We start from the raw sequence: 25,082 nt of genomic DNA, 5'->3' as shown, positions 1-25,082 counted from the left end.
ATCAAAAGACATCCCACCCTTCTGTAATTTGCTTTGTGTGTCTGCAACGAGCTTTAGCTTTCTTCTCAGTGGCCATCTTCTCCCCGCACAGTGGCGCGCCGGCTCCTCCCATGGGCGGGCCAGAGACTCCCCACATGGGCTCCACCTCGTCTCCTCAATGTCTGGACCGCGAGCGTTCCTGTGTCACCACGGCCCCTCTTGCGTCGTGAAGCGCTGATTATCATATCAGCCCTTCGTCCCAGTTCCTGCTTTTTTCGGTACACATCATCCTTCACTAGGTTGCAATGACCTGCCCCACAGCCCAGCCAGTGAATATCTTTTGCATTAAATGTAATTTGTACTTAATCGTACAAAATCCCTTATAATCAAATCCTTCAACATTCAACTTCTGTTTAAGTTTGGATTGTGAACATCGTGAGGCCAACAGTTTGAATTGTAGAGTCAAAGTCTTTGTTTTTTGGTAGCAAAGATGGCGGTCTGGCGATTATATCGTTAGATTTTGTCCCGTGTTTATTATGATTTTGTCAGGAAAGAAATGAAGGTTTCAGTGCAATATAAGTTCTGTCTATGTGTTCTTAGCTAAAGCTTATACCAATTGCTGAAGGTTTAAAAAAAAAAAGTACTTGAAACGTTTTTAGTCAGTTGTGAGTGAATGTGTTCAGGCTGGAAGTATTCTTGTAGATAAAAGGGACAATTTATGTGAAGAAGAGCACATGGTTTTATCGTTTGTTGTGAATATGATTAAGTATTTGGAATTTAGAAAAGTATATAGTAAATTCAGTGAAGACCTGAAAGCGCACAAGGAAAAATGTAATGTACTGTTTGATACAACAAATATATCAGATAGCATCGAAAACAAAACCAGACAAATTGATATTCTGGGACCGGGTTACTCAGTGTGAGGCCTGTAACACAAAAAGGTCCTCTCGTTAGTGAAACAGACATGAAAGATATTAGATAACGTCAGATTACATTCAAATTAATGATTATGTCAATTCCCTTTATTGATAGAAATCAAAAACCAAAAAAGTTTGTTTTTGGTCTTCAGTTTTCCCAAGAAGATAGAACCAATGACCTTCACGAACATCTTCAACACATACAACATTTCTTAACATGATATTGACAATTTAGAGTTCTTCCTTTCATTTCAGGTACAAGGTAACAAGTCTTATCAAGAGGCAACAACGTTATGAAAAAATTGAAACGGGACAAAAAATGCTCAATCTTGGACATTTTATACAAATGATACATTTTAAAAATAAAAGAAAATCACACAGTTCAAAATCCACATAAAACGTCTTAATGCTTTAAGGGTTAAAGAAGAGAATATAATGTAGGATCCTTTAATCAGCATCAGATCAAAAATAAATCTTTGAAACGATCATCTTGATTTTGGTAACTCCAAAGAATGTAAAAGCAAGAAGCTAAAAGCCAGAACCGGACAAATTCACTTCATTTGAGGGACTGAGCCCAAAGCAAACCCATATGTTCACATATTATTTGACAGGACTTGATAGTGAGAGGAAGGGCTTCTCTCTCACAAAATGTTTTTAAATGATCCACAATGACGGAGGCGCTCCAAAGTGGATATTTTTAAGTCAACAAGAGAGAAGCCCGGCCATGCGTTAAGATTGACATTTTAGAACCAAGCAGAATTTCGGTTCAGGCTCAGACTTAACAGCTAACCTCTGCCTCAAGCGCACTTGTGACCCTGAGCCTTCACCTGACTTGAGAATCTTTGATCGCAAACTGAACAACCATAAGGATATTTACAGGCGTGGGTTCTTGTATGTTTTATTAGACTCTGATTATAGCTGAATTTTTTACCGCAAACGGAGCAGGCAAAAGGTTTCTTCCTATTATGAATTAGTGTGTGTGATTTTAAGTGCCCGATCCGGAAAAAACTTTTCCCACACACTATACAGGTAAATGGTTTCTCACCAGTGTGGATTCTTGTGTGGCTTCTTAAATGTGATTTTACAGTGAATTTTAGACCACAAATTGAGCAGGCAAATGGCTTCTCACCAGTGTGGGTTACTGTGTGTAATTTCAAGGTTCCTTTTTGGGTGAAAGTATTACCACAAACGGAGCAGGCAAACTGCTTGTCACCAGTATGGATTAGTGTGTGTGATTTTAAGTGCCCCATCTGGGAGAAACGTTCACCACAAACTGTACAGTTGAAAGGTTTCTCACCAGTGTGAGTTCTTGTGTGAATTTTTAAGGTCCCACTCTCGGTGAATCTTTTACCGCAAACTGAGCAGGCATACGGTTTCTCACCAGTGTGGGTTCTTGTGTGAATTTTTAAGCTTGATTTATGAGTAAATTTTAGACCACAAACCGAGCAGGCAAAAGGCTTCTCGCCGGTGTGGGTTAATGAGTGTATTTTTAATTTCCCATTCGCAGTGAATCTTTTACCGCAAACCGAGCAGGCAAACGGCTTCTCACCAGTGTGGGTTCTTGTGTGTAATTTTAAGTGACCCATCTGGGAGAAACGTTCACCACAAACTGTACAGTGAAAAGGTTTCTCACCAGTGTGTCTTCTTGTGTGAATTTTTAAAGTGCCACTCTCTGTGAATCTTTTACCGCAAACTGAGCAAGCAAACAGCTTCTCACCAGTGTGGATTCTTGTGTGTAATTTCCAGTTTCCTTTTTGGGTGAATGTTTGACCACAAACTGAGCAGGTAAACGGCTTCTCACCAGTGTGGATTCTTGTGTGTAATTTCAAGGTTCCTTTTCGGGTGAAGGTTTTACCACAAATTGAGCAGGCAAAAGGCTTTTCAACAGTATGGGTGCTTGTGTGGCTTTTTAGGTGTCCACTCATAGTGAATCTTTTACCACAAATTGAGCAAGCAAAAGGCTTCTCACCAGTGTGGGTTCTTGTGTGTAATTTCAAGGTTCCTTTTTGGGTGAAAGTTTTACCGCAAACTGAGCAGGCAAACTGCTTATCACCAGTATGGATTAGTGTGTGTGATTTTAAGTGCCTCATCTGGGAGAAACGTTCACCACAAACTGTACAGTTAAAAGGTTTCTCACCAGTGTGGATTCTTGTGTGGATTTTTAAGGTCCCACTCTCTGTGAATCTTTTACCGCAAACTGAGCAGGCATACGGTTTCTCACCAGTGTGGGTTCTTGTGTGGATTTTTAAGCTTGATTTATGAGTAAATTTTAGACCACAAACCGAGCAAGCAAACTGCTTCTCGCCAGTGTGAGTTAGTGTGTGTGATTTTAAGTTCCCCATCTGGGAAAAATGTTCACCACAAACTGTACAGTTAAAAGGCTTCTCTCCAGTGTGGGTTCTTGTGTGTAATTTTAAGTGCCCCATCTGGGAGAAACGTTTACCACAAGCTGTACAGTTAAAAGGCTTCTCGCCAGTGTGGGTTCTTGAGTGTATTTTTAATTTCCCATTCATGGTAAATATTTTACCGCAAACTGAACAAGCAAACAGCTTCTCACCAGTGTGGATTCTTGTGTGTAATTTCAAGGTTCCTTCTCGGGTGAAAGTTTTGCCACAAACCGAGCAAGCAAAAGGCTTCTCAACAGTGTCAGCTAACATATGTCTCTTCAACTGTTTGTGGCTTCCAGTGTTCGCAGAGTCGTCCTCTTCCGTTTTCTCGTGTTGACAGGAACTGAAGCTTAGAGGCTCCTGCCAATCCTTCTCTTCGTGTTGACCTTGATCTGCGATGGTTGAAAGGACGCCGGCCCCGAGCGACATTTCCACATCCTCTTCTTCTTTAATATGAACAGGATCCACGTTCTCCGTTTCCTGCTTAACGTGATCAGGCTTAAAATCTTCCTCATCCTGCTTAAAATCTTTCTTGTCCTCAATTTTAACACGAAGCAACTCTGGTTCCTGCCGCGCAGTAGGAAGATATTTTTCACCGATATCTGCAAGACACAGGTCAAAATTATTTGTATAGCCCTTCATCGCTAAAAGTCAAAAAGGGCTGCACAAAACACCTTTACAATATCCCTTGATCTGAAACCTACACGAGGGCAAGGGAAAAAACAAAAATCAGCATGAGGAAGATAAAGAAACCTTGAGACTGGGCCACACACAAGGTTATTCCCCTTCCAGGATGACCAGGCTGCGATGGATGTTGCAACGGCATCAACAGACAGTACACAGACGTCAACATGAAAGAAGAAGTATGAGGAATTTGGAAAAAAGGTCCTGTTGACACCAACATTAAGGTCTCAAACGGCAAAATCCTTCGTATCCTACACACATCCTGTTCCCGGAGTTTGTTGAATAGAATAGAATATGCCTTTATTGTCATTGTTACAACATGGGATATATTGTAACAACGAAATTGGACAACTCCAGTTCCACATTCTACAGTGAGGATAATGAAACAAAGAGATAAAGGAACAAAGAACATGTTTTAACTGTCTTTGTTGTAAATAGGCTCTGCTTCTTCCGGAGGGGGGGTGATGAGGGGGGTGAGGGACAAACAGAAATGGTGGATCGAACTGGATGTTTGATCTTACAGTACACACAGTCCAGTGTAGTTTCCCGAATTGCTCAGTCCACGTATTGAACAGATTTGGGAAGTACAGTCCATAAACATGCCCGATTAAAGTCGCCGGCGCCGATAAAACCTCCATTGGGGTGGTCAAGCTGCTGCTTATTGATAGCAGCGGGCAGGAGATTTAGAGATTTGCTAGCATAAACAGCAAGCACAATGACCACAGTTAGCTCTCCCGGTAGATAGAAGTGTCTATTATTGTAGCGCGTAGTCTCCCACCCCTGTTTTTACCGGAGTCTCCGTCTCGTTCGTGCTGGTGAAGCGTGCGTCCTGCTAGTTGTAATGCGGCGTCGGGAAAGCCAAGACTCCGTGATGACAAAAATACTCCAATTCCGGACGCTGTTGGTGGCGATCCGCAGCTCAAATTCACTCATTGTGGACGATGGATCTGGCGTTGGTTAGGAGCATGCTTGGGATCGCTGGTCTGTGTAGTCGCCTTTCTTAGCCAGACCCGACTGGCAGCCTTTTACTTTTGCTCCGTCGTTGTCGGCAGGCAGATCACCCAGGGAGATCCGGTGGTCTCTGTTTATCCCTCGGGATGTTGTGGATGTTATTGTATATTGCTGTCAAAACAAAGACTTCGTTGTCCCGGCAGCAGGACTCAAAGGAGAAAGACTGGCTTCATTCCCAGCACCTGAACTGGCAGCCCCCGCCCCCTCGTGTTCAGTAGTGTTCTGCCCCGCCATCATTTACGACAGTGCACTGTCATTTATATTGGTACTTATTATACTTTTTATACATTTTATTGACTTTGAAACATTTTATTCAGTCATATTTATTTTATGGACTTCAGCACATCCGCACATAACAGTTGAACATTATTGTATGTATTGGGTGGGTGTTGTATGCTACTCGGTGTGCCTTTTAATTGCCCCTTGGGGAAAAATTAAGTGTTTTGATTGATTGATACCAGGAATCAGACAAAATGTCCAGTTGACAGCAACGACAAGCTTCTGGTCTCAAAATCTCGACCAATGCAACAGGTTCTAAATCAAGGGTGGGCCAACTATCGCCCACGGATCACATCCAGCTCGTCCGTCATGCATGCCGAAGGAAAACGACAAATGTAACAATATTTCACAAGAGCAATAACTGCATAATTTACTTTTTGAGTCAAATTGAGATTTTTGCCTAAATTAGCTTCCCATAGAAAGCTGCACTATCTGCTCATCCAGGCTTGTCCTTCTTTCCCCAAGGACAACAAAACTAGGAGATATAATCTGTCCTTATCAGTGATCTCTTAGTGCATCTTTTAGTCTGCAATCAGAAATTTCCATCCACATGGTTGTGTAAAATCTGCACACACTGTTAAGATTTGTCAATTTTATAGCGCTTTTACTCGGGAAATTGTGGTAGGACGTTATACATTGAGTGTTGTCATGACGCACACACCATATTTCGTTTTGCTAAAAATTGTTGAGTGCCATGTTGGATTGGATGGAGCAGTGTTCTTGTTTTCTTGCTGTTAAGAATAAATATTCTTAAAGGCTGAACCGCAATGTCCTGCTTATCTTCTCACGCATGAGGAAATTGCACACTCGGTCATATCCTTAATACATACGGAATACAACTCAAGCATCACTACAATCACTTCCAGCAGATGTTATGTATAAAAATACACTTGTGCTTATTTGAAAATAATTATTGAGGGATAAACTAAGTACCCTAACTCAAATAATACATTTAAAGACAAATGTGAGATGACAATGACCAACCTCCTCGGAGCTGCTTGGAAACAACGACAGGCCGTCGATGTTCTAGCTCGGTCTCTTCTTGCGCTCCCTGAAGCTCCTCTTGGAAATATCCTTTCCCAATTGAGCACATTTTATTTGCGTTCGAAGCTCAAGCTTGATTTTTACCAAGCTAAATAAATATTTCCCGAAAGGCCGGAGCAGAACGCCACGTTGTCAGCTCGACTCGAGTCGACAAAGAAAGTGTCGCTCGGCAGTAAATAGGCAGTCAATAGGCAAAGTACTGAACTTAATGTTAGCCTGCTTTCAATCTTAAGTAGTTGTAGGTTTAATCTAAGGTATTTGGCAGTTTTTATTATCTAATTTGATGGTAGGCGCGTCGGCCATTGTTGACGTCTTTTTTTTCCCTTCTTCTTCTTCAGGTTTAACGGCGGTTGGCATCAATCGCTTTTGTGCATTACTGCCCCCTATCACCAAATACCCGTCACGTCTTCCATTTCTTAAACCCTGTCAAAAAGCCCCGTGCTTCTCAAAAAACGGAAAAGTATCCTCCTTTGAGACCCAAAGTCTGAATTCAGCAAACTTTTCTGAAAACTCCATTACCCCCACTTCCAGCAGATTAATTTTCATTTTCTTCTCTTTTGTTACAATGTATGTGTTTCACCCGGTGCGGTAAAATCCCCGAAGTAGCGGCGCCCCTTCAAAAATGCTTAAAAAACGTATACAGGTATATAGTACAAACAACGGCTCGCTTTTGGGATAATAAAGTCAAACTTGAGATGAAATGTGACAGAAGTGAATATACTTGCGTCGCCAAGTTCCTCCTCGATAGACTGAGCGCCACAAGAGAAGGGGGTGAGGTGGGAGGAATTAAAGGAGGGGAGGGGTGAGCGAAGCGGTAACTCACCATGACTAAGCATTGTGTCAGGGCCTCCCCCTCCCCTTCACGATAAGAGTGTCCACACCATATCCTTGTTATTGGGGCGGCAGTAGCTCAGGAGGTAGAGCGATCGTTTTAGGATTAAGGGATCCCAGTTTGAATCCCGGCTTGTCCGTGTTACATGTCGAAGTGTCCTTGGGTAAGACACTGAACCCCCAGTACCCCCAATAAGCAGGTTAGCGCCTTACATGGCTGCACAGATCACGGCCGCTATTGGGAAATGTGAAGCACAATGTAAAGCGCTTTGGGAAGTAATTGACTTGAAAAGCGCTATAGAAATGCAGATCATTTCATTTCATGCCCTCAGTTGACATAAGCTCGCGCTCAATGGCGTCAAGTCAACACAGTAAATGATTTTATTGAGAAGGTAAGGTATATTTTTTAGACCCGCGAAGCTCTGAACCCACGAAAGTGGAACCGCGAACTCGCGAGGTACCACTGTATTACAGTCCTAGAGAGGAACTCACTCTCCAATGTGATTCATCCGAAACTGGGCTGGGCGCAGCACTTTTTCAGGTAGGCCGACCTATAGCCTACGCCAGTAGGGCACTAACCTCTAAAGAGAGAGGATACGAACAGATAGAAAAGGACTGCCTCACCATTCTATTTGGAGTGTAAAGTTTTCACCAATACACCTATGGCAGAAAGGTAGTGGTACAATCTGACCATAAACCACTTGAAACCATCACACAATAGCCTCTGCTTAATGCCCCAAAGAGGCTACAAAAATATGACATAGACATGGTGTTTGTTCCAGGCAGGCTGATGCTTGTTGCAGATACGCTGAGCAGGGCAAACCTACCAGAATATGCAGTTGAGGGCTCTGTTGAAGCTGAAATTGAAACAGTGAATATGATGAATTACTTACCCATTTCAGAGGAGAGACGACAAAAAATCCAAGGTGAGACGGAACGGGACCAGGCCCTCCAGGTGCTGAAACAGAGAATACTGCAAGGGTGGCCGGAGGATAAAAGACAGGTTGAACTGGAGGCGAGGCCATATTTTTCCATGCGAGATGAGCTAACTGTACAGAACAATGTCATCTTTCGGGGAGAAAGGGCTGTCGTCCCAACAGCTCTAATGCAGAATGATATTACAACTACAATGATACGACATAAGTTTCATTCACCGCCCAGGTAAGGACATACCTGTGGCCGACACGCTGTCACAAAAGTCCATCGAGCACCACGACAACTGCATACTGAAAGGCTTGGAAGCAAAAGTAGTCAGACAGAGTAGTGTTGGGAATTTAACTATCAAAATGTACAGTTTACCTAATTGTTCCAATTAGTTATATGACTCCATTAAGCAAACACGACCTACATTCATCCAACAGTTATGCGCGCTCGTTTCTAGAGAGACAAATGACCAAGAAAGCCAGCATTTTCACACGAGGGTAATAATAATAATAATGCATTTTATTTAAAAGCGCCTTTCAGGCCACCCAAGGACACTGTACAGACAATGGAAAAAAATACAATTTAAAAAGTTGTAAGCGAAATAATAAATAAAAACAAGACATAAAATCATAGGAAATGGAGAAGCTATGTGTTGTAAGCAGTCCTGAACAGGTGTGTTTTTAGACGGGACTTAAAAGTGGAGAGAGGTGTGCAGTTTTGGAGGTCCGGAGGTAGATTGTTCCAAAGCTTGGGAGCAGCGCAACTGAAGGCTCTGGCTCCCATGGTGCTCAGATGGGCAGGGGGCACGGACAGTCGGAGGGTGGAGGTTTATTATTCCTAACAGTGAATCTAAATGTAAACAGGAGACGGGCCCCCAGCCCAGTTTCCCGGGATCATTTATACATTTCGACAAACAAAGCAAAATCATCCCACTATGATGGTGTGCCGGGTCCTCCCATGGGCGTGCCAAGGTTCTTTTTGTGCCCAACAATCTCTGGTCGTCCCGCGTCAGCACAGGCCTCCTGTTATCTGAAACGTCCTAGACAAAACATCTTCCACACAGCTTGCCCTGATCTTGTACATTGAACTAAAGCACAGTCAGTGAAAATCTTTATTGCATTAAACTGAATACAGGTAACTTGTAGTCAATCGTATAAAATCCTTTAATAGTTAGCGACAATGGCCCGTGCTACAGCTCTACAGAATTTCAGAAGAATGGGACTTTAAGCACATTACTTCAAGTCCACGCTACCCACAAAGCAACGGCCTTGCCATAAGAACTGTCCAAACAGCAAAGCATTCTGACAAATCCAAGGCCACGGGCAAAGCCTGCTAGAGCACAGAAACACCCCGGTAGACATTCGAAAGTCTCCCGCCCAACTCCTGATGAGCCGCCGGCTTCGCTCAGTACTTCTAATGATGGAAAAGAATCTGAGACCATGAGCGACGCCCCAGAAGATTGTCCGTGAGATGAGAGACGTGCCAGCGCCGCCAGCAGGACTCGTACAACAGATCTGAAAGGCCACTCCCCCACATACCTGTCGGCGCACCAGTCCGATTCCAGCAAGACGACTGGTCTTGGAGGTCGGCAACAACACTAGCAGACACCGAGACTAGCGAGGGACGGACTCTATGACGCAACAGACAACATTTACAAGGAAGTACACACACACACAAATGACACGCAACAGCAACACTTACCTGACAGTGACACTGAAAACGCAAGTCCTGAACTTGTGGACAATTCAGGCAGCCAGTTAAGGTTTGGCCAAGTTATCATGCCGAGACAGGTCCCTTGGGTCATTCCTTGTCCATCTAGTCTTGTCTGCAACCTTGCGTTTCTCTGGGACACGTCTGCCGGCGATCGACACCCGGTCCCCCACGACGAGGGGTGATCCTTTGGCCCTACGGTTATACAGCTTGGAGAGTCAGTTCTCTGAGAGTGTTGCCCCGTACGATCTGAGCAGCTTCATGTCAAGTCAAGTCATTTTTATTTGTATAGCCCTTAATCACAAATAGTCTCTAAGGGCTTCACAAGTTATTACATATAAGAAGTTTAGGTTATTCGTATGCTATAGAGTAGAAGTGAGTTTTAAGCTTAGATTTAAACATTTCCACGTAGATTATGATTTTGTTAGGAAAGGAATGAAGGTTTCAGTGCAATACAAGTTATGTCTATGTGTTCTTAGCTGAAGTTTATACCAATTGCTGAAGATTAAAAAAAAAAAAAAAAAAAAAAAAGAGTACTTGAAACGTTTTTAGTCATTTGTATGCGAGTAAATGTGTTCAGGCTGGAAATATTATTGTAGATAAAAGGGACAATTTATGTGAAAGAGCACATGTTTTATCTTTTGTTGTGTGTATGATTAAGTATTTGGAATTTAGGAAAGTATACAGTAAATGAAGAAATTTAGTGAAGACCTGAAAGCGCGCAAGGAAAAATGTAATGTACTGTTTGATACAACAAATATATATATATCAGACGGCATCGAAAACAAAAACAGACAAATTGATCTTCTGGGACCGGGTTACTCAGTGTGAGGCCTGTAACACAAAAAGGTCCTCACGTTAGTGAAACAGACATGAAAGACATGAAATAACGTCAGATTACATTCAAAATCAATGATTATGTCAATTCCCTTTATTGATAGAAATCAAAAACCAAAAAAGTTTGTTTTTCGTCTTCAGTTTTCCCAAGAAGATAGAACCAATGACCTTCACGAACATCTTCAACACATACAACATTTCTTAACATGATGTTGACAATTTAGAGTTCTTCCGTTCATTTCAGGTACAAGGTAACAAGTCTGATCAAGAGGCAACACAGTAAGGAAAGGATTGAAACGAGCACAAAAAATGCTCAATTTTGGACATTTTATCCAAATGATACATTTTAAAAACAAAAGAAAATCACTCAGTTAAAAATCAACATAAAAAGTCTTAATGCTTTACGGGTTGAATTAGAGTATATAATGTAGGATCCTTTAATCAGCATCAGATCTAAAATAAATCTTTAAAACGATCATCTTGATTTTGGCAACTCCAAAAAATGTAAAAGCAAGAAGCTAAAAGCCAGAACCGGACAAATTCACTTCATTTGAGGAACTGAGCCCAAAGAAAACCCAAATGTTCACATTTTATTTGAGAGGACTTGTTAGTGAGAGGAGGCTTCTCTCTCACTAACTTTTTTTTAAATGATCCACAATGATGGAGGCGCACCAAAAGTGGATATTTTCAAGTCAACAAGAGAGTAACGGCCATGCGTTATTACGGACATTTTAGAACCAACCAGAATTTCGGTTCAGGCTCAGACTTGAGAGCTAATTTTTGCCTCAAACGCAATTGTGACCCTGAGCCTTCGCCTGACTTGAAAATCTTTGATCGCAAACTGAACAACAAAAGAGATATTTACAGGCGTGTGTTCTTGTATGTTTTATTAGACTCTGATAATGGCTGTATTTTTTACCGCAAACGGAGCAGGCAAAGGGTTTCTTCCTGTTATGAATTAGTGTGTGTGATTTTAAGTGCCCGAGCCGGACAAAACTTTTCCCACACACTGTACAGGTAAACGGTTTCTCACCAGTGTGGATACTTGTGTGGCGTCTTAAATGTGATTTTACGGTGAATTTTAGACCACAAATTGAGCAGGCAAATGGCTTCTCACCAGTGTGGGTTCTTGTGTGTAATTTCAAGGATCCTTTTTGGGCGAAAGTTTTACCACAAATTGAGCAGGCAAACGGCTTCTCACCAGTATGGATTAGTGTGTGTGATTTTAGGTGCCTCATCTGGGAGAAACGTTCACCACAAACTGTACAGTTAAAAGGTTTCTCACCAGTGTGGGTTCTTGTGTGGATTTTTAAGGTCCCACTATTTGTGAATCTTTTACCGCAAACTGAGCAGGCATACGGTTTCTCACCAGTGTGGGTTCTTGTGTGGATATTTAAGGTCCCACTCTCGGTGAATCTTTTACCGCAAACTGAGCAAGCATACGGTTTCTCACCAGTGTGGGTTCTTGTATGCCTTTTTAAGCTGGATTTATGAGTAAATTTTCGACCACAAACCGAGCAGGCAAATGGCTTCTCGCCAGTGTGGGTTCTTGAATGTATTTTTAAGTTTCCACTCTCGGTGAATCTTTTACCGCAAACCGAGCAGGCAAACGGCTTCTCACCAGTATGGATTAGTGCGTGTGATTTTAAGTGCCCTATCTGGGAGAAACGTTCCCCACAAAATGTACAGTTAAAAGGTTTCTCACCAGTGTGGGTTCTTGTGTGGATTGTTAAATTTGATTTATGAGTAAATTTTAGACCACAAACCAAGCAGGCAAAAGGCTTCTCACCAGTGTGGGTTCTTGAGTGTAATTTCAAGATTCTTTTTTGGGTGAAAGTTTTACCACAAACTGAGCAGGCAAACGGCTTCTCACCAATATGGATTTGTGTGTGTGATTTTAAGTTCCCCATCTGGGAGAAACGTTCACCACAAACTGTACAGCTAAAAGGTTTCTCACCAGTGTGGGTTCTTATGTGTAATTTCAAGTGTCCTTTTTGGGTGAATGTTTGACCACAAACTGAGCAGACAAAAGGCTTCTCGCCAGTGTGTGTTCTTGAGTGTATTTTAAGTTGTCCACTCTTAGTGAATCCTTTACTGCAAATTGAGCAAGCAAACGGCTTCTCACCAGTGTGAGTTAGTGTGTGTGATTTCAAGTTCCCTTTTCGGGTGAAGGTTTTACCACAAACTGAGCAGGCAAAAGGCTTCTCAACAGTGTGAGCGGACATATGTCTCTTCGACTGTTGGTGGCTTCGAGTGTTTGCAGAGTCGTCGTCTTCCGTTTTCCCGTGTTGGTAGGAACTGAAGCTTAGAGGCTCCTGCCAATCCTTCTCTTCGTGTTGACCTTGATCGGCGATGGTTGAAAGGACGCCGGCCCCGAGCGACACTTCCAAATCCTCTTCTTCTTTAACATGAACAGGATCCACATTCTCTGTTTCCTGCTTAACGTGATCAGGCTTAAAATCTTCCTCATCCTGCTTAAAATCTTCCTTGTCCTCGATTTTAACACGAGGCAACTCTGGTTCCTGTTGCGCAGTAGGAAGATCATTTTCACTGATATCTGCAAGACACAAGTCACAATTATTTGTAACTGAAAGGACTTTGGCCGGGTTGGGGCGACTCCAACTATTTGCTTAACTGATAAGAATTTGGACTGCAACTATTTCTGGGAAATTGCGTAATTTTGGAGAATCGAGCGCCCGGCTAGAGAAAAACAACGCTGACCGAACTCAGTATAAATTCCACTGTCGCCCAGACAATGAAAACACTATATAAACTGTTTACGGGAAAAATGTCTAACATATCCAAACTTCACAAATTTGGATTAATCCGTTTTGCCTATAAGCAAGAAAAAGGGAAATTAGATTCTAGGTGTGATCAAGGTATTTTCGTGGGCTATGATAAAAACAGCCCAGCTTATCTGGTCTACTACCCAGATACAGCAAGAGTCCAAAAACACTGATGAGTGAAATTCACGACCAAAACTGCCAACGAAAAGTGAACACAGACATCTGAAGTGTGCGTAGATTATGGCGAGAGAGATAGAACAAGAGATTTATGACAGTAAAAGAAATGATACTGATGTCAAAATGTATTAGAAGTATGTATTAAATGTAACAGACGGATGGAGCACAGGAGGATATTGTGCTAGTTTAAGTGAGGAAAGTTCTCTTATCTCATGGAAGACAAGAAAACAAGCAACAGTTGCACTGTCTACATGTGAGGCAGAATAAATTTCTTTAGCATCAGCTGTACAGGAATGCATGTACCTAAAACAACTGCTCAAAGGAATGGACAATTATCAATATGCACTTACAAAAGTGACAATCGGGGTATTATTGTACTAGCCAGAAACCCAGTCAACAGGCAATACTGTCCTACTGATCAAATGACAAAGCCGGCTACGAAGTTAAAATAGAAAACGATTGCTCAGGGTTTGTTTGGCACATAAATGCACAAGATTTTTGTTTGCATGTGTGAAGGAAAAACATAATTGTCAATGGTGATTGTGTTTCAAAAGTAATCCACAGATCTAAGAGCGAGTGGGGGTGTTAAGATTTGTCAATTGTATAGCGCTCTTACTCGTGAAATTACGGTATGACGTTTTACGTGTAGCCACCCGGAGCTATCCGGCTTCAACGCCGCTATACAGAGACACGAAAGCCAGGGGAATCGGAGAGGAGGCGGACTTGCTAACACGAGGTGGTGTATCCCTGGATTTTCACAAAGAAAAGATTTCCATCTGCCGCAGGGATGTCGAACTTTTGGACTAGCGTGTGACGTCATCCACGCCGCTACAAGCACCCCTAGGGCATCATGTTCATCTGTTAATAAACAACGGGGTAGACTGCTGGAAGTGTGAATTTCCCTACGGGGATGAATAAAGTATCTATCTATCTATCTATCTATCTACGTTGAGTGACGTCATGACGCACGCATCATATTTCATCTCATCTCATTACCTGTACCGCTTATCCTTTTTAGGGTTGCGGGGGCATCATATTTCGTTTTGCTAAAAATTGTTGATTTCCATGTTGGAAAATAAATCTTTGAAACAATCATCTTGATTTTGGCAACTCAAAAATGTAAAAGCAAGAACTTGCATCTCTTCAAGCTTAAAGCCAGAGCCGGACAAATTCACTTCATTTGAGGGACTGAGCCCAAAGCAAACCCAAATGTTCACATTTTATTTGTGAGGACTTTTTTAGTGAGAGGAAGGACTTCTCTCTCACTAACTTTTTTTAAATCACAATCCTATGACTATTGATTTTTGCAATTGGGAGATGGAACCAGAGCTAGCTCTGTCCACTCCAAGTATCGGCCCGGTATTGCAGTACCTCCGGGAACGGTGCATTTGCACTGATAGGTTCTAAACCCCTTGGCTGGGAGCAAGAGTCTCGGCCTATTGGCTTTGAAGTGTATCATGAATTAACTGATAATGGATAATTGATAAAGAATATAGTACAATAAACCTACCCCCCACCCCGCGCCATGTTGGATTGGATGGAGCCATGTCCTTGTTTGCTTGCTGTTAATATTCTTTAAGGCTGAACCACAATGTCCTGCTTATCTTCTCACGCATGAGGAAACTGCATGCTCGGTCATATCCGTAACACACACGGAATACAACTCAAGCATGACTACAATCGCTTTCAGCAGTTGTCATGTATAAAAATGCTCTTTTGCTCATTTGGCCCTAGCCAAACTAAAATCATATCTTTAAAGACAAATGTGAGATGTCAAGGAGAAACTACAATGACCAACCTCCTCGGAGCTCCTTGTAAACAACGATTGGTTCTCGCTCGGTGGTGTCTTCTTGCTCTCCCTGAAGCTCCTCTTGGAAATTTCCTTTCCCAATTGAGCACATTTTATTTGCGTTTGAAGCTCAAGCTGGATTTTTTATCAAGCTAAATCAAGATTTCCCGAAGGGCCGGAGCAGAACGCCACGTTGTCAGCGCGACTCGAGTGGACAAAGAAAGTGTCGCTCGGCAGTAAAAAGGCAAAATACTGAACTTAAAGTTAGCCTGCTTTCAATCTTAAGTAGTTGTAATCTAAGGTATCTGGCAGGTTTTTTTAATCTAATTTGATGGTAGGCGCGTCGGCCATTATCGACGTCTGTTTTTTTTCCTCCTTTTTCTTCTTCTTCTCCTTCTTCTTCTTCTTCAGGTTTTAACGGCGGTTGGCATCCATCGCTTTGGTGCATTACCGCCCCCTATCACCAAATACCCGTCACGTCTTCCATTCCTGAACCCTGTCAAAAAGCCCCGTGCTTCTCCAAAAACGGAAAAGTATCCTCCTTTGAGACCCAAAGTCTAAATTCAGCAAACTCCATCACCCAACTTCCATCAGATGCTGTTTTATGTTAGATATTACGTTTAAATGAAGACTCGCATACAGATGTATGTTTCTCAGCTTTACTGGAACCTTCAGTGAGTACATTGCAAGTAGGTGTCCCCCTATAACCGCACCGGGTGAAACACATACATTGTAACAAAAGAGAAGAAATGAAGCTTGAGCTTCCAACGCAAAAAATGTACTCAATTGGGAAAGGGAATTTCGAAGAGGAGCTTCAGCGAGCGCAAGAAGACACCACCGAGCGAGAACAGATCGTTGTTTCCAAGGAGCTCCGAGGAGGTTGGTCATTGTAGTTTCTCCTTGACTTCTAACATTTTGTCTTTCAAGATATTTGAGTTTGGATAGGGCCTTAGCCTATCCCTCAATAATTATATTCAAATAATCATAAGCGTATTTTTATACATGACAACTGCTGAAAGTGATTGTAGTGATGCTTGAGTTGTATTCCGTGTGTGCAGATTTTATAAAACCATGTGGAAATGTCTGACTGCAGATTTAAAGACGCGATTATAATCTGTCTTCATGAGTGATCTCTATCTCCAAGTTTTGTTGTCCTTGGGGAAAGAAGGACAAACCTGGATGTTGCAAAATGCATGTGTTCTGAGGAGAAGTGTCACCAGACAGGAGTCTCTATATCAAATGCATGGGGGACACAACTCTCATTTCCCCCCTATAGTCTTTAAACAGCATTGATGCACGTTAAACATGAACAAAAGCAATTCCAGCACCCGCTTTCAACAGGCTTCTTTGATGCAGATTTAGGAGACGATTACCATCATACTAACAATTTGTTTTTCAATGATCTTCAAATTAAAACACCAAGTTCACAACGTTGAATGATTTGTAAGCAAAGGTAATTTTTGGTTGGAAGTGCAAAACTTTCAATCGTGATTTATTTTATAGTGGGTATATATATCTATTAATTTTTTTTTTTCCATCAACGCCAGATGATCATCTAGAACAGTGCTGGGCAAACTTTTTAAATAGTGGGCCACATCGGATTAAAAATGGCACAGGGGCTAGATTGAGAGGTGAAAAAATGATTGATTTTGTACAGTATTTATATATATATTCAGATTCAGATTCAGATCTACTTTATTGTCATTCTAGTACACGTGTATACAGAACGAAATGTCGATGCATCTGACCCCCACAGTTTCCTTGAATGTACAGATATAAATAATGTTGTATTGTATTTTGGCTACGTATAGTATTTTACCATAGTGCCGATAGTGCAAGAAGAGTAGCTAACCAGATGCGCAAAATGGGCAGTCAGGTTAACAAGTCAGGTACACAGTAACATTAACACTGTAACAATAACGCTGTAATTACAATAGTGCAGAGAGCAATGTGCAAGGAGTGGCAAGCTATAAAAAAAACTGCCAGTAGTGCAAAAGTCAGATTAGCAGCCGTTTAGATTTAAGTTAACTATATGTTAGATTGACCATTTAACAGTCTAATGGCCAGGGGGACTAGACTATTGCGGAGCCTGGTGGTCCTGCACCGCACACTGCAGTACCTCTTCCCAGAGGCTAGCAGAGTGAACAGTCCATGATGGGGGTGAGAGGGGTCCCCGGTAATGTTTTTAGCATGGGATAGGCAGTGCTTCTGGCCAATGTCCTGAATGGAGGGAAGTGTAGTCCCGATAATTTTCTCTGCTGTCCTCGTTACCCTCCTCACACTACCCCAGTCGGTAGCGCTGCAGCCTCCACACCACACAGAGATACAGCTGGTCAGGATACTCTCTATGGTGCCCCTGTAGAATGTAATGAGGGAGGGTGGGGGCAGGTGGGCTCTCCTCATCCTCCGCAGGAAGTACAGGCGCTGCTGTGCCCTCTTAACCAGTGATGCAGTGTTTACGGACCAGGTGAGTTTGTTTGTAATGTGCACCCCTAGGAACTTGATACTGCTGACAACCTCCACAGCCTTGTTGTTGATGCAAAGTGGGGCATGGTTGGGCTGGTTTTTCCTAAAGTCGACAATGATCTCTTTAGTTTTGTCGACATTCAGGACCAGGCTGTTGTCCCTGCACCAGCCCACCAACTGCTCCACCTCCTCTCTGTAGGCCAGGTCGTTGTCATCCCTGATGAGGCCCACCACTGTTGTGTCGTCAGCATACTTCACGATGTGGTTTGTGGCGGACCTAGGGACGCAGTCGTGTGTCATCAAGGTGAACAGCAAGGGGCTTAGGACGCAGCCTTGGGGGGAGCCCGTGCTGAGGTAGATGACATCTGAACTGTTCTGACCTATCCGCACTGATTGGGGTCTGTCACAGAGGAAGTCCAGCAGCCAGTTCCGCAGGGGGGTGTTGAAACCCAGGAGTCTCATTTTGTCCACCAGATGTTGTGGGATGATGGTGTTGAATGCTGAACTGAAGTCCAGGAACAGCATCCGCACATGGGTGTTCTTCTCCTCTAGATGTGTCAGGCTCAGGTGAAGCGCAGAGGAGATGGCATCCCTGGTGGAGCGGTTTGTCCTGTAGGCAAACTGAAAGGGGTCGAATGAGGAGGGGAGACTGGAGGTGATGTGCTCTTTAACCAGTCTCTCAAAGCACTTCATTATGATAGGAGTCAGTGCAACGGGCCGGTAATCGTATATATCGTATATCGTAATATATATATATTTATATATATATGGTACATTTACAATACGTGGGGATATCCATGTTTTCTCTACATGTTTGCATACCTGTTGTATTTGATAGAATGCATTGAAATACTCAAAATGTATTAGGGCTAGCTGATTATTTTTCATGTGAAATTCAATGAATATTTCGATGAATAAAATAGATATGATAGACATTTCCCATTTTATAAATTTTCATGCGGCGGGACTTACATAATGTGGAACAAGGGACAAGTGTTACACTATGATAATATTTTTTTAACCATATTTTCACACAAAAAAAGTTTTGGACGAAGAAGATCAAATGCTGTTTGTTTTTTTATCTGCGATGTGATTGGTTGACCAACTTGAGCACTTGTGCAGATAATGCAGCTTGCTATGGATGGGAAGCCAATATAGGCAAAAATCTCCATTTGGCTCAAAAAGTAAATTATGCAGTTATTGCTCTTGTGAACTATTGTTATATTTGTAATGTTTTCATTCAGCACGCATGACAGATGAGCTCGATGTGATCCGTGAGCCGTAGTTTGCCCACCCTTGATGTAGAACCTGTCAACTGGGCCTTTTTACTGATTCCTGAATTTTCTTATATTTCATGTTGACGGCTGTGTACTGTCTGTTGATGCCGTTGCAACATCCATCGCAGCCTGGTCATCCTGGAAGGGGAATAACCTCGTGTGTGGCCCAGTCTCAAGGTTTCTTTATCTTCCTCATGCTGGTTTTTGTTTTTTTCCTTGCCCTCGTGTAGGTTTCAGATCAAGGGATATTGTAAAGGTGTTTTGTGGGGCCCTTTTTGACTTTTTGCGATGAAGGGCTGTACAAATAATTGTGACTTGTGTCTTGCAGATATCAGTGAATAATATCTTCCTACTGCGCGGCAGGAACCAGAGTTGCCTCGTGTTAAAATTGAGGACAAGGAGGATTTTAAGCAGGATGAGGAAGAATTTAAGCCTGATCACGTTAAGCAGGAAACAGAATGTGGATCCTGTTCATGTTAAAGAAGAAGAGGATTTGGAAGTGTCGCTCGGGGTCGGCGTCCTTTCAACCATCGCCGATCAAGGTCAAGACGAAGAGAAGGATTGGCAGGAGCCTCTAAGCTTCAGTTCCTGCCAACACGTGAAAACGGAAGAAGACGACTCTGCAAACACTGGAAGCCACAAACAGTCAAAGAGAGATATGTTAGCTCTAGCTGTTGAGAAGCCTTTTGCCTGCTCAGTTTGCTGTAAAACCTTCACCCGAAAAGGAGACTTGAAACTACACACAAGAACCCACACTGGTGAGAAGCCGTTTGCTTGCTCAGTTTGCAGTAAAAGATTTACCATGAATGGGAAATTAAAAAGACACTCAAGAACCCACACTGGCGAGAAGCCTTTTGTTTGCTCGGTTTGTGGTCTAAAATTCACTCAAAAATCACACTTAAAAATCCACACACTAATCCAGGGGGCAGGGGAACTGGGCCCACAACATTAAGGAATGGACTGTTGCCAACTTTGCCACGACCCAAACGCAGGCCAGGAACTGTCAACAGCAGAGAAAGCTGTCCAGAGTTGCGTCCTCAGTGGACGACCCAGATGGTTAAGGGAACTGTGAATTGTGATTACTCAAGTCCGGCAATCCTTTTGGTACTCATCCTTTACTCAGTTTATTCTTCCCGAATGAATGACGATTTGTATGACACGTAGAAGTTAAATAATACACAATATTTTGAAAAGGAGACATGCGATTTCCCAATTAATACCAGGCTAACAGAACTTGTGACGCCTAAAATATTTATGTTTATGGTCACAAGTTTGAATGCCCTATTCTTTGTGTTGTTTGTATGAGAAATGGCACGGCGGGTGGGTGGGTAGCTCATCGGGGCACAATTCTGAGGTCATGGGTTTAAATCCAGTGAACAGCGGTCCTTTGCAGAGTTTTCATGTTCTCCCCTGGGCCTGCGTGCCCCCCCCTTTTAAAAACATGCATGTCAGGTTAGTTGGCCGGTCCAAATTGTCCCTAGGTGAGGATGAGCGAGTGAGTTGTCTGTCTCTGTATGCCCTGCAACTGGCTGGCAAGCAGTTCAGGGTGTCCCCTGCCCACCGCCCAAAGATAGCAAGAATGGGCTCCAGAACCCTCGCAACCCTACTGAAGATAAGCGGTGCAGATGATGGATGGATATAGTGAATGAGGAGATTCAGTGAACTGAAAGTGCACAAGGAAAAATGTAATGTACTGTTTGATAAAACATATATATCAGATGGCATCGAAAACAAAAAAGGACAAATTGATCTTCTGGGACCGAGTTACTCAGTGTGAGGCCTGTAACACAAACAGGTCCTCACATTAACACTGGTTACCAGGATGCTCAGAATTAGACTGTAGGGGGCATCGCATCGTCAAGGACGCCCTCAAAGAGGAAACAGATAAAGAAGAACCATTTTCTGGGTTGTGGAATAACGAAAATAAAAAATATATTTTTTTAAATTATTGTCCGGTATTTGTTGGGTAAAGACGTGAAATTACGTCAGATTACATTCGAATCAATGATTATGTCATTTCCCTTTATTGATAGAAATGAAAACCAAAAAAATGTGTTTCTCGTCCTCAGTTTTCCCAAGAAAAACCAATGACCTTCATGAACCACTTCAACACATGCAACATTTCTTAACATGATATTGACAATTTAGAGTTCTTCCTTTCATTTCAGGTACAAGGTAACAAGTCTTATCAAGTGGCATCAACATTATAGAATAGAATAGAATAAAATGGAATAGACCTTTATTGTCATTGTTACAAAATGGGTTGAACTTATTGTGACAACGAAATTGGACGTGGCACTCCAGTTTCACATTTTACAGTGAGGATAGAAGAGAACAAAGGAGGTAACGGAACATAGAGGATGTTTGTATCGTCCTTGTTGCAGGCTTTGTTTTCTCCGTAGGGGGTGAGGGACAGACAGAGATGGTCGGATCGAAACGAGCACAAGAAATGCTCAATCTTGGTCATTTTATAGAAATGATACATTTTAAATACAAAAGAAAAACACTCAGTTGAACAATTGAATTGATGACATTTTTATGAATCCAATCTAAAATTTATGAGGTTGCATGAACACACTCACTTGAAAGTAAAATCATCATCATTCGATTCGACTAACTCTCGATGAGAAGACGCTTGCTGTATATGTGATGCAAAATAATGAAAGCCACATAAAAAGTCTTAATGCTTTATGGGTGAAATAAGAGTATATAATGTAGGATCCTTTAATAAGCATCAGATCTAAAATAAATCTTTGAAACGATCATCTTGATTTTGGCAACTCCAAGGAATGTAAAAGCAAGAACTTGCATCTCATCAAGCTTAAAGCCAGAGCCGGACAAATTCACTTCATTTGAGGGACTGAGCCCAAAGCAAACCCAAATGTTCACATTTTAATTCTGAGGACTTTCTAGTGAGAGGAAGGGCTTCCCTCTCACTAACTTTTTTTAAATGATCCACAATGATGGAGGCGCACCAAAAGTGGATATTTTCAAGTCAACAACGGCCATACGTTAAGATTGACATTTTAGAACCAACCAGAATTTCGGTTCAGTTTCAGACTTAAGAAATAACCTCTGCCTCAAGCGCACTTGTGACCCTGAGCCTTCATCTGACTTGAGAATCTTTGATCGCAAACTGAACAACAAAAGGGATATTTACAGGCGTGGGTTCTTGTATGTTTTATTAAACTCTGATTATAGCTGAATTTTTTACCGCAAACTGAGCAGGAAAATGGTTTCTCACCAGTATGGATTAGTGTGTGTGATTTTAAGTGCCCCTTGTGGGAGAAACGTTCACCACAAACTATACAGTTAAACGGTTTCTCACCTGTGTGGATTCTTGTGTGGCTTCTTAAGCTGGATTTTACAGTGAATTTTAGACCGCAAACCGAGCAAGCAAACGGCTTCTCACCAGTATGGATGAGTGTGTGTGATTTCAAATTTCCTTTTTCGGTGAAAGTTTTACCACAAACTGAACAGTTGAAAAGATTGTCACCTGTGTGGATTCTTGCGTGACGTTTTAGGTTTCCTCTCCTAGTGAATCTTTCATCGCAAATTGAGCAAGCAAACGGCTTCTCACCAGTGTGAGTTAGTGTGTGTGATTTTAAGTGCCCTGAGTGGGCGAAACGAGCGCCACAAACTGTACAGTTAAAAGGTTTCTCGCCAGTGTGCGTTCTTGTATGTTTTATTAAACTCTGATTATAGCTGAACTTTTTACCGCAAACTGAGCAGGCAAACGGCTTCTCACCAGTATGTATTACTGTGTGTGATTTTAAGTTCCCCACCTGGGAGAAACGTTCACCGCAAACTGTGCAGTTAAAAGGTTTCTCCCCAGTGTGGGTTCTTGTGTGGATTCTTAAGCTTGATTTCACAGTGAATTTTAGACCACAAATTAAGCAGGCAAATGGCTTCTCGCCAGTGTGGGTTCTTGTGTGGATTTTTAAGTTGGACTTTTGAGTGAATTTTAGACCACAAACCGAGCAAACAAACGGCTTCTCGCCAGTGTGGGTTCTTGAGTGTATTTTTAATTTCCCATTCACGGTGAATATTTTACCGCAAACCAAGCAGGGAAACAGCTCCTCACCAGTATGTATTTGTGTGTGTGATTTTAAATTTCCTTTGTCGGCGAACGTTTTACCACAAACTGAACAGTTAAAACGATTGTCACCTGTGTGGATTCTTGCGTGGCGTTTAAGGTGTCCACTCGTAGTGAATCTTTTACTGCAAACCGAGCAGAAAAAAGGCTTCTCACCAGTGTGAGTTAGTGTGTGTGATTTCAAATGTCCTTTTTCAGTGAACCTTTTACCACAAACTGAGCAGGCATACGGTTTCTCACCAGTGTGGGTTCTTGTGTGGATTTTTAAGCTTGATTTATGAGTAAATCTTTGACCACAAACCGAGCAGGCAAAAGGCTTCTCGCCAGTGTGGGTTCTTGAGTGTATTTTTAGTTGTCCACTCTTAATGAATCTTTTACTGCAAACTGAGCAAGCAAACGGCTTCTCACCAGTGTGGGTTCTTGTGTGTAGTTTCAAGTCTCCTTTTCGGGTGAAGGTTTTACGGCAAACTGAGCAGGCAAAAGGCTTCTCAACAGCTAGAGCTAACATATCTCTCTTTGACTGTTTGTGGCTTACAGTGTTTGCAGAGTCGACGTCTTCCGTTTTCACGTGTTGGCAGGAACTGAAGCTTAGAGGCTCCTGCCAATCGTTCTCTTCGTGTTGACCTTGATCTGCGATGTTTGAAAGGACGCCGGCCCCGAGCGACACTTCCAAATCCTCTTCTTCTTTAACATTAACAGGATCCACGTTCTCTAATTCCTGCTTAACGTGATCAGGCTTAAAATCTTCCTCATCCTGCTTAAAATCTTCCTTGACCTCAATTTTAACACGAGGCAACTCTGGTTCCTGCAGTGCAGTAGGAAGATATTTTTCACTGATATCTGCAAGACACAGGTCACAGTTATTTGCGAAGCCCTTAATCACAAAATCTCAAAAAGGGCAGCACAAAACACCTTCAAAATATCCCTTGATCTGAAACCTACACGAGGGCAAGGAAAAAAAACAAAAATCAGCATTAAGAAGATAAAGAAACCTTGAGACTGAGCCACACACAAGGTTATTCCCCTTCCAGGATGAATAGGCTGCGATGGATGTTGCAACGGCATCAACAGACAGTACACAGACATCAACATAAAATATAAGAAATATCAAGAATTTGGAAAAAGGTCCAGTTGACAGCAACATGAAGCTGCTGGTCTTAAGACGGGTGCTGGAAGTGCTTTTGTTTATGTTTAACGTGCATCAATGCTGTATAAAGACTTTCGGGGGGAAATGGGAGTTGTGTCCCCCATGCATTTGATATAGAGACTCCTGTCTGGTGACACTTGTCCTCAGAACACATGAATGTTGCAACATCCAGGCTCGTCCTTCTTTCCCCAAGGACAACAAAACTAGGACATAGAGATCACTCATAAGGACGGATTATAAGTGCGTCTTGAAGTCTGGAATCAAACATTTCCACATGGTTTAATAAATTCTGCACACACGGATACAACTCACTACAATCACTTTCAGCAGGTGTCATGTATAAAAATACAATAATGCTTATTTAAAAATAATTATTATGGGATAAGTTAAGGCCCTATCCAAACTCAAATATCTTGAAAGACAAAATGTTAGAAGTCAAGGAGAAACTACAATGACCAACCTCCTCGGAGCTCCTTGTAAACAAAGACCGGTTCTCGCTCGGTGGTCTCTTCTTGCACTCCCTGAAGCTCCTCTTGGAAATTTCCTTTCCCGATTGAGCACATTTTATTTGCGTTGGAAGCTCAAGCTGGATTTTTACCAAGCTAAATCAAGATTTCCCGTAGGGTCGGTGCAGAACGCCACGTTGTCAGCTCGACTCGAGTGGACATAGAAAGTGTCCCTCGGCAGTTAAAAGGCAACGTACTGAACTTAAAGTTAGCCTGCTTTCAATTTTAAGAAGTT

The 25,082-nt window shown here is 42.2% G+C and overlaps 3 protein-coding genes and 1 pseudogene across 3 annotated transcripts; 1 reads left to right on the top strand and 3 right to left on the bottom strand.

The window, feature by feature from the left end:
• Positions 1-1,042: 1,042 nt before the first annotated feature.
• On the bottom strand, positions 1,043-6,478 carry LOC148366625 (uncharacterized). The gene is made up of 2 exons (XM_088333410.1): positions 6,242-6,478; positions 1,043-3,885 (listed from the first exon to the last, which is right to left on the bottom strand). The coding sequence occupies exons 1-2, from the start codon at positions 6,348-6,350 to the stop codon at positions 1,694-1,696; spliced, it is 2,301 nt and encodes a 766-aa protein (XP_088189536.1). The 5' UTR covers positions 6,351-6,478; the 3' UTR covers positions 1,043-1,693.
• Positions 6,479-10,673: 4,195 nt separating this feature from the next.
• On the bottom strand, positions 10,674-15,719 carry LOC148366623 (uncharacterized). Its single transcript, XM_088333411.1, has 2 exons — positions 15,365-15,719; positions 10,674-13,160 (listed from the first exon to the last, which is right to left on the bottom strand). Exons 1-2 carry the CDS (start codon positions 15,465-15,467, stop codon positions 11,389-11,391), a joined length of 1,875 nt encoding a protein of 624 aa, XP_088189537.1. The 5' UTR covers positions 15,468-15,719; the 3' UTR covers positions 10,674-11,388.
• On the top strand, positions 14,832-14,959 carry LOC148366624 (U2 spliceosomal RNA; annotated as a pseudogene).
• A 5,927-nt stretch (positions 15,720-21,646) lies between the features above and the next one.
• On the bottom strand, positions 21,647-24,904 carry LOC148366622 (uncharacterized). Its single transcript, XM_088333326.1, has 2 exons — positions 24,802-24,904; positions 21,647-24,034 (listed from the first exon to the last, which is right to left on the bottom strand). Exons 1-2 carry the CDS (start codon positions 24,902-24,904, stop codon positions 22,179-22,181), a joined length of 1,959 nt encoding a protein of 652 aa, XP_088189452.1. The 3' UTR covers positions 21,647-22,178.
• Between the last annotated feature and the right edge of the window lie 178 nt (positions 24,905-25,082).

The sequence above is a fragment of the Urocampus carinirostris genome, chromosome 4 (assembly GCF_059441175.1).
Source record: "Urocampus carinirostris isolate Australia breed hairy pipefish chromosome 4, RoL_Ucar_1.0, whole genome shotgun sequence".
Taxonomy (NCBI): Eukaryota; Metazoa; Chordata; class Actinopteri; order Syngnathiformes; family Syngnathidae; genus Urocampus; species Urocampus carinirostris.
Note: the sequence above shows the minus strand (reverse complement) of the source record. Positions and strands in the feature narration are given on the sequence as shown.